At 43.7% G+C, this 9,656-nt stretch overlaps 1 protein-coding gene across 1 annotated transcript; it reads right to left on the reverse strand.

Moving 5' to 3' along the window:
- Nucleotides 1-419: 419 nt before the first annotated feature.
- Nucleotides 420-8,107, reverse strand: LOC126352026 (uncharacterized). The gene is made up of 3 exons (XM_050002652.1): nt 8,024-8,107; nt 5,667-5,999; nt 420-1,662 (listed from the first exon to the last, which is right to left on the reverse strand). The coding sequence occupies exons 1-3, from the start codon at nt 8,091-8,093 to the stop codon at nt 848-850; spliced, it is 1,218 nt and encodes a 405-aa protein (XP_049858609.1). The 5' UTR covers nt 8,094-8,107; the 3' UTR covers nt 420-847.
- Between the last annotated feature and the right edge of the window lie 1,549 nt (nt 8,108-9,656).

Raw genomic sequence — 9,656 nt, forward strand, 5'->3', positions numbered from 1 at the left:
TTGAGACCCTGCATATGCATTCATGTGTGTTTTTTGGCACCATGCATCCTAGGGGTTAGGTTAGAATAGCCACATACATTTGGTTGTGGTGAAGTCAAACGAGAGACTGAGATTCGTATCCAGGTTTGCTTCTCTCTGTGAGAACTCATAGAAATTCTCAGCAAATTTCATTCGACATTGTACATCATAGGTATATCATACCACTTCAAATACGACGACAGACGATACTAGACAAAAATTTTAAAAAAACACTTCGCGTAATTCAGTTAAACAGTGGAGCAGGAAGGGGGGGCTATACGAGTACTGATACTAACAAATGATGCGTCATTCACTATACAGCAACTTGCGACAAAAATTTCAGATGTAGAAATAGTGAAACGTTCTTTGTCTAAAAAAAATAAATAATAAAAAGTTTGAGGTCAAGTATGGCAATTGCGTCAACATAACTTTATTTTCAACAACATTCGATTCTTCCTTTATATATTTGCCTGTGGAATATCGACAATATAATAGTAACAAAAATTGGGTTTGTAGATTGCAAATTAACATTATAATTATCAAAAAATAGTTTCAAATCAGTTCTAGGTCAGCCACATGCTCGTACCTTTACCTGAGATTGGAAAGGACATGTTCGAAAAAAATACAAGAAAATAATGTTCACAAAACACATTACATAGAAAAGAGAGCTTTTGCAAGCTTCACCGCCACGTAACCGATCGACGTATCAGTAAGTGTGAATGGAGGACAAGTAAGACATCTGAGTGCAAGCACGGGCTTTAACTACACCAAGATATCAGCCGAGTTAACGTAAGTGCTGAGATAACCGGGAACAAAGCGTGGGTCAGGATCAGCGTCCGTAGCCGACGGCTTCGCTTGCGCTGGAGCTCTTGCTGCCCGAGACGGAGCCACTGTGACCATAGCCGACGCTCTCGGACGCTGACTGACTCGAACTCTTGCTTCCACTAAGGCCGCCGTAGCCTCCTCCAAAGGCACCACTCTGGGAGCTGCTCGAAGACATGCTGCCGCTGCCACTCATGCCACCGTACCCACCTCCGATGGCCCCACTCTGGGAGCTGCTGGAAGACTTGCTCCCACTGCCACTGAGGCCGCCATAGCCACCTCCGAAGGCACCACTCTGGGAGCTGCTAGAAGACTTGCTCCCACTGCCGCTGAGGCCGCCATAGCCACCTCCAAAGGCACCGCTTTGGGAGCTGCTGGAAGACTGACTACCACTTCCGCTCCCACTTCCTCCTACAGCACCACTCTGGGAACTGCTGGATGACTCGCTACCACTGATGCTTCCGCTGCCTTTCCCTCCTCCTACAGCACCACTCTGGGAACTGCTGGAAGACTGGCTACCACTAGCGCTCCCGCTGCCTTTCCCTCCTCCTACAGCACCACTCTGGGAACTGCTGGAAGACTGGCTACCACTGATGCTTCCGCTGCCTTTCCCTCCTCCTACAGCACCACTCTGGGAACTGCTGGAAGACTGGCTACCACTGATGCTTCCGCTGCCTTTCCCTCCTCCTACCGCGCCACTCTGGGAACTGCTGGAAGACTGGCTACCACTGGCACTGCCGCTGCCGCCGCCGCCACCAACGACCCCACTCTGGGAGCTGCTGGAGGATCCACTGCCGCTGATACTGCCACTGCCACCGCCTCCTGCCCCAAATTTCATATTGTATTTCACAGAACAACAAAAACAGTAGGACGTCTGAGAATAATCTGTGCAAGAATTTGGCCTGGACTTAATAATGCAAAGAAGTGTGAGCTGCTAGTCCCGACAAAAAAAGAGGACAGACCTGTAGTAAACATGTCACTGAAAACAGCCGAACGTTTCAAGCAATAGTGAGGCATAATGCATGAAAATAGAAGAAATGCACAAGAGATAAGTAAAGGAGAATGATATGGAACAAATAAATCCGTCATAAAGGTAAGAATGTGGCATACTAAATGTACAAGGAGAGGAGACTAAGCAGATGGTCAACGGATAAGTTGAAAATGTAACAAAGCGAAAAATACTGAGCCACAGTAGCGACAGAAATATAGAGGGAAGACGGAAGTAGGTGGAGAGGCTTCCGTTCCAGGGAAATCAGTGGGTGAAACTGTGAGAGATGATGATGACGATTTTCTTATTTACCAAAATATCTGCACACAAGGTAAGTAACTGAACTGTTCCAAAGACTAACAGAGGGTCCCACGAGGAATAGCCAATATTGAGGGGTGTGACAGGAGCTGTCAGCCGATGCAAAAGTCAAGTAAACATGAGCTCTAAAATACAAACCTTAAGAGCTATGAGAACTCCTTCATCTTCGATATTGCGAAGCAAATCTTTTCTACTGCAGTGTCTTTGCTGTACATATTTTGAGAGGTGATAGTATTGTCCACGGCCTTGCCGCAGTGGATACACCGGTTCCCGTGAGAAAACCGACGTTAAGCGCTGTCGGACGTGGTCGGCACTTGGATGGGTGACCATCCAGGCCGCCATGCGCTGTTGCCATTTTTGGGGGTGCACTCAGTCTCGTGATGCCAATTGAGGAGCTACTCGACCGAATAGTAGCGGCTTCGGTCAAGAATACCATCTTACGACCGTGAGAGCGGTGTGCTAACCCCAAGCCCCTCCTATCTGCATCCTCAACCGAGGATGACACGGCGGTAGGATGGTACCGGTAGGACACTCGCGACCTGACGACGGAGTGGTTGTTTACTTAGAAACGGGAACCATTAAAGTAATATGTTCAGCAGGTCAACATATTGTTGGCACAGGGCGGATTAATAATGTACACTAGCTACATAAAAAAAGACTCATGTCCTTTCGCAACTCTAACATTACATAAGTCGTTGTGCAGCTGCGAGCGACATTCTTAGACCTTGAGCTACCACCTGTTACTGTGCCAGCCTACGTCAATATGACTCAACTCACTGGCAGTGGGTGAACACTTTACAACATACGTGCTCCTTCCACCCTCTGGAAGGCAAAATCAGCGGAGCTCCTGCTTAGCCCCACGGGAAACGACACGCAGTAACGTGTTAAACTCTTGAAGGAACGAATGACAAGTACAAAAATTTGGAGCAACTTTTCCGTCAGATCTCGTAATATTTTCCGTGGGAGCTAAACAGACGTTAACACTAAACTGCTCAACCATTGCCACTGAGTTAATCAATTACAATCAATTTTTGACAGTAGACATAACCATTCGGAGATGCCCTTCTTGGACCGTAGCAGTTTGATGCAGCCCTTACTAAAATGTAATAGAGATGCTAAAGAAACTTAAGATGAAGCTTTTGGAAGACAGGCAATGTTTTTCTCCCCTGTTGCATAAATTTAAATACCAACGTACGTGGTGGACCACTCTACTGTTCTAATGCTTCAATGGTAAACCTCTCCAATAATTAAAGTAGAGATTAAAGCATGTATTTAGTCTGTCATATTTCCGTAGTTCTGTACGTGCGTGGAAAATGAAAGGGATTGCCAAATACTGATGCGAAGTACCCACTGCACTGCACAGGTTAATGACTTGCTGAGTGCGTACATAGTTGCAAGCGTCACTCCACAACAGACAGTAGGGAACAGCGTGGCGGTGCGGCGCCTGCAGGGAGCGTGGAAGGTTGAGCGCACGATTCACCACTAAACTAATTAGTAATTCGTGTTCAGCGAGACTGTATTACTAATTTTATTTACTTATAAAAATAGGCAGCAGACCATTTATACATTTTCTTCTAGACACTTATGATTCTCTTTTAACTGGACTCTGCTCTGAGCATTTGTTATGCAGCAGACTCTCGCATTCTGTAATGGATATGGTCTCCAATTTTGTGAGGAAAGAGTTGCATGTGTGGTAACAATTGAACCAAATGAGTTTGTGTAAATTCGTAAAAAATGTTAATATTCCAATCAATTTTTAAATGCTATGCCTGGACTGGGTAGTTGGACTAGCTTCAACATCAGTTACGTCTCCGATTGTTTGCTGCTGACGCTGTAGTATACAGGAAGGTATCGTCCTTGAGTGACTGTAGTAACATAGGGGATGACTTGGACAGAATTTCTGTTTGGTGTGACGAATGCCAGATTGCGCTAAATTTATAATAATGTACGTTAGTGCAGACGAGTAGCAAAAACAACCCTGTAGTTTTCAAATACACTATTAGTGGTGTGCTGCTTGATGCAGTCTCATCGATTAATTATCAAGACGTAATGTGGCAAACCGATACGAATTGCAACGGGCACGTAAGGACGGTTATAGGGAAAGCGAGCTATCCACATCCGTTTACTGATAGAATTTAGAAGAGTGTAGCTCATTTGTTAAGCAGACTGCATACAGGGCACTTCGGCGACGCATTCCTGAGTTCTACTCTTCGAATTTTCGAGATCCCCACCGGGACGGAATACAGGAAGACATCAATGTCATTCAGAGGTGTGCTGGTAGATTTGCTAGCAATACGTTCAACGAACACGCGAGAGTTATGGAGATGCTTCGTGAACTTTAATGAGAATCTCTGGAAGGATGATGACGCTCTTCTGGCGAAACTGAGAAAATTTAGAGAACGGGTATTTGGAACTGACTGCAGGACGATTCTACTGCCGTGACTACATATGTAGCTCAGGGACCGCGAAGGCAAGAGTAGAGAAATTAGGGCTCTGATGTAGGCGTATAAATACTCATCCTGAGGTTGAAGCTCCTTTGCCCGTGTTTGCTTTAAGAATACATATGTTTTTAGGATGGGGTCCGCCTTTAGCAAAACAAAATTTTGTTTTTCATCCCAAATATGTTTCACTGCAGTTGCAGCATCATCAGTGGGCTTTTATTTTATGGCTGTTAAACGTAAAGAATGTTCTTTACTCTTTGTACACATGTAAATATTAATTTTTAAAATCATAATTACAAATTTTTCAAGAACCCATAAAATTATGTATTCATACCTTTTACCATATGGTGAGGTAGATAATACCTCAGGAAAACCACACCATGTGGTAAAAACGTATAAATAGATAATTTTATGCCTTCTTGAAAAATTTGTATTTACTATTTTAAAAACTAATACGTGCACGTGTACAAACAGTAAAGAACATTCTTTATGTTTAACAGCCATAAAATAAAAGCCCACTGACGATGCTGCAATTGCAGTGAAACATGTTTGGGATAAAAAACTAAATTGTGTTTTGCTAAAGGCGGATCCCATCCAAAAATTTATGTGTAGAAACTCGTTTTTCTCTCTCTCCATTTGTGAGTTTAGCAATAAAGGAAATCATTACCAAATGTACATGGTATCCTCTGCCACACACCACACAATGGCTGTTTGTGACACTACCTGGCCGATAAAATTCTGATAATAGAACATCTATTTTGCTTCTACATTTGGCGAGAGAAGGCTCCTAGCACTTGAGAGCATTGTTGCCAGTTTCCAACGGCAGAATGAAAAATGCTGCCCTGAATACAGACTGAAAATCATAATCTCCTAGAACTGAGTCTACATTGAGACGTTACTGTAGAGGCGCCTGCAACGACTTGTCGTGCAATTCACAAGGAGCAACTGAGCAGAGCCCATTTCAGCTATCGTGTATCTTCTTTGGGTAAAAGCACTAAATAACTCAAACCAGCTACCTCTGGGCTGAGTGTCAAATGTGAACTTCGCTGCTGCTATGCTAGGGCTGCGCAGACACTCACCTGGTTTGCCATGCCCTCCTCCTGCTCCTCCTCCTCCCGCTCCTCCGCCTCCTCCTTGGCCTCCTCCTCCTCCTCCTTGACCTCCTCCTCCATGACTGCCCTCATGTCCTCCTCCTCCGTGACCTCCTCCTCCCCCTCCCCCTCCGTGTCCTCCTCCTCCATGTCCACCCTCATGACCGCCGTGGCCTCCTCCGTGACCGCCGTGGCCGTGTCCGTGGCCGTGGCCGTGGCCGTGTCCGTGTCCGTGCCAGTGTCCGTGGCCGTGCCAGTGGCCGTGGTGGCCGTGGTGTGCGTCCGAGTCCGTTTCGCGCCGCTCCCTCAGCGACTCAGCAGCTGCAACACACGTTCGCTGCCAGAGAGCCGCCACGCCCACTCTGCGCGTCTGGTTGCAACTTCTTTAAACGACAAAGTGCTCACATCAGACTCAGGACTGTCAGGATACACAGAAACTAAAAATAGAACACAGAGAAGCGTTATTACAACGTCAGTGAAGAAGAAACAAGAGGATGTATATATGTATGTATGTATTGAACTGGAGATCTGGAAACGACGGAAAGGCTTCGTCCCCGCCATAGCCCTCAGTGGTACACAACCCCACAACAGGCTACAGCAGTCCACTCACCCTACCGCCGCCCCACACTGAACCCAGGGTTATTGTGCGGTTCGGCCTCAGTGGACAGGCTGATGGCCTGGAATTAGTTCGTGTCCTTTGACGCTACGTACGGTAATCACAAGTTTCGAAAGCATTTTCTTTTGAAAACCTCTACGTTATACCTCCTTGTGATCACAGGCTGTATTCATAAACTAGCTATATGCGTATATTTTGACAAATTTGCACCTGAATTATTCAGTATTGCCTCTACTGGCACGAGATAATTTTTCGGTTTTAAGCATGAAATATAATATTGTCTTTCCAAGTGTTGAAAGTATCAGTTACTGAATCGTTTACACAGTGCGCTTTGATCTGTCAGGTGTGTTCTCATCTTACACGTTAGTGACCAAACGTTCAGATACCCATAAAAAAGCCTTTGCTCTGCTGTCCGTATCTGATAACTGCAAGTCTACTACCGGTAATGAACAATTCTCGGGGCTACGGAGTAACTAAAATTTAATTTTCATAATTCATTAAACACTTGCTTCAAAGAGTGAAACTACATACGTATTTTCGTCTCTATTGAACTCGTTATTGAAGGGACGTAAAACAGTAATTTCGTTGGATGTCTTATTGTTTCTTTACTTGTAGTTCTCATTGGAATAATATCGATATGCTTCTCGAACTTTGAAAATAAATATTGTTCTGCCAATAACAGGTTCAGAACACCCGCAGTACCTGTTACGACTAGTTGGAATTTCGCTACTGACATGCCGGAAAAGTTGAGATATTGAAATAAATGTAAACAGCGTGAATTGACCATGCTTCTCACCTAATTATATCTCGTTCTAACATACGTCAGGCTTCGACATTATTTCGATTTTGGCCGATTTTTTCCCGCCGGTTCATGTACTGCAATCCAAAATTCAATTATATTACTTCTGATGTGTTGACATGTAATCTGAGAATTGAGTGAACACAAAACTACGAATTACTAGTGTTCAGAAAAGAGAATCTGAAACCAGTTGCTAATCGTATTTTAAGTGAAATTACAGAAATAACACAATAAAGTGACATATTTTTGTTAGTAGATGAATTAATGCCTAACGAGAAATTCTAGTTTCCCAGAACTCACAGCATGTAACAGAAATCCAAATAAATCTTAAGCTCCTGTTACGTGATACTAAAAATATCCACAGCTGCTAAATTCTTCATCAGACAATTCGTTATTAATTCGTGTCTAGTCTGCCTAGTAGTCTAGCCACTACTGTTATCACTTTTAACGGCGGGGTACAACAAATTGAAACTGAATATTTGCACCGAGGCAAATTGCAGTGAAGATCAGGGTGCGTCTGTCTCAACATTAACTATATTTTCTGCATGAGAGAGCTCCACAGTCAAGACAACACCACAAAAGTTAATTAATAACATTTCTCGTCGTTGTAGTCGCCAGTACTTCAGGAAATCACATGGAAGCAGTATGACGTATCACCCACATAACGTATCAAAAACTGGAATAAGGACACTCTTCATGCCTGGAATTATATAGCTATTCGAAAGCCGAAACGTTATTCTGTCGAAATATCTCCATCTGAAAGATCAAACCATTCTATAACAATATCAAAGTCCGAAATGAAGCGTACACAATTCGAAATGGAAACACTCCCCTGACTTGGAGACTTCGATGCTCGATTAGGAAAGGAACTTTCGTAAAGCTCAGTATACGAAGCAATTAAAAAATTTGTGCAGCGGGCAGTTGACTAACCTTGCAGAGCGGCTGCATTGATGCAGGCAGCAGCTGCTACCAGCAGCAGAGCCACCACGGCGGTGTGCATTGCGACGCCTGTGCCTGGCCAGCGCCGCGCCCGCCTTAATATACGCAGCGGTCTGCCCCACCACGCCCGCCGCCATTGTTGGTGATCGTTTGTTGCTCCGGGCCCGTAGTTCCCCCAGGTAGCCGCTCAGCAGCGCTGTTCACCGCCCTGCACGTGGATCCACGTGTTCGTACTTCTGTCATCGAATCGCGATCTGGTTCATTATTACTATCTGCTAGTGACAGGGGAAACTGGCCCTGTTTCATAAGGATACATAGTAATTTATGTACGACTACAAAGAACAGCGCTAAGGTTCCTCATTATTACCGACGAGTGTAAGTTTGTTAAATATTTCAGAAGTAGTCAGCGTTTGGTGTTAAAGCTCTAACAGCACCTGAGTTTGCAGTTAAACTTATGAGAATTCAGGTCCACCTACAAGGCAAACAATTGTGTATCTTTAAGCCCAAACATGTTTCAACACATTTGTGATATCCTTAGTGGATGCTTTTATTCGGTTCTCATTCTTCAGACTCTTTGGTTCTTAGGACCTTAATTTGTTTGTTTGCACGGCTGTCATCGGCAAAAACTATCATAAATTAGTTGGTACTGCTTAAGCTAGCCGCACGTAAAGAGTACTTTTGACCAGATGCGTTTCACTTTTATTTATAATATAATTTACACATGTTGTTGGGGCGATCTAATGTGGTAATATATAATACTGGAATGCACGATCAATTGCTGACAAATTGTTTATTTCGACGATAACTAGCTGTCGTCCTGAGATTCCTGAATGAGATCTCAGAATCTGAGGAAGACAGGTAATTACTGTCAAAACCGGTCGTGAAATACAATATTTAACTGCAAGCGATCTTGGCTTCTAAATTGTAGGTTTTATCTATAAATTTGTTTGGTTGTGAGCGGAAATTGTGGTTGAAAACTCTGTCGCATTGTGAATGTGCGGTAGAGTTTTCGATATCAGACTCTCCTAACAAGACAAAAGGCAATGGACTTCAGAACACGCAAACAACAGGCGAAAAACACCAGTGGCCACAAAAGATGTTTTATAAATAAAAGTGAAACGTTTATGATGAAGAAGTTATTTAATTAGGGTTAGCTTAAAACGGATAAACCGATAACAGTTACTTCTTAGGATCGTTTTATATTGTTACATAGGTTGTCATCCCCTAAGTAATTTTTCTCGCACCTCCCCTAAAGTTCATGCTCATCCGTTACAGGATTATACACTGAAAGCCTGTAAACGTTACTGACCGACCACACTTGCAGGTTAGTGTTTTTAACGCGAAGTTAATACAACCTTTCGTGTTATCGTTCTTATAATTGTGGCGTTCTGACTATAACCGGTTATTAACGTAAAGAGTTGTCAAAATAAAAGATGTCGAAGGTATATACACATACTTTAAACAGTTCTTTGAAGAAAGACAAACGCCGTCTGGGCCGCTTTTCATGTTTCTTCGAATTACCGTTTCTGACTCTTGCAGAGATCATCTTCAGATCAAATCTAATTACTGAGACTCGCAGTTCGCCACTACGATGAAACTTCAGTTTGAGTTTCATTTGGAGTTT

The sequence above is a fragment of the Schistocerca gregaria genome, chromosome 1 (assembly GCF_023897955.1).
Source record: "Schistocerca gregaria isolate iqSchGreg1 chromosome 1, iqSchGreg1.2, whole genome shotgun sequence".
NCBI lineage: Eukaryota > Metazoa > Arthropoda > Insecta > Orthoptera > Acrididae > Schistocerca > Schistocerca gregaria.

What these genes read in the sequence shown, in the direction of transcription:
- LOC126352026 (XM_050002652.1), bottom strand. Translation starts at nt 8,093, where the DNA reads ATGCACACCGCCGTGGTGGCTCTGCTGCTGGTAGCAGCTGCTGCCTGC. An exon ending in CAATGCAGCCGCTCTGCAAG is followed by an intron (nt 6,000 to 8,023) that starts GTTAGTCAACTG and finishes CGTGTGTTGCAG; the next exon opens with CTGCTGAGTCGCTGAGGGAG. An exon ending in AGGAGGGCATGGCAAACCAG is followed by an intron (nt 1,663 to 5,666) that starts GTGAGTGTCTGC and finishes AATTTGGGGCAG; the next exon opens with GAGGCGGTGGCAGTGGCAGT.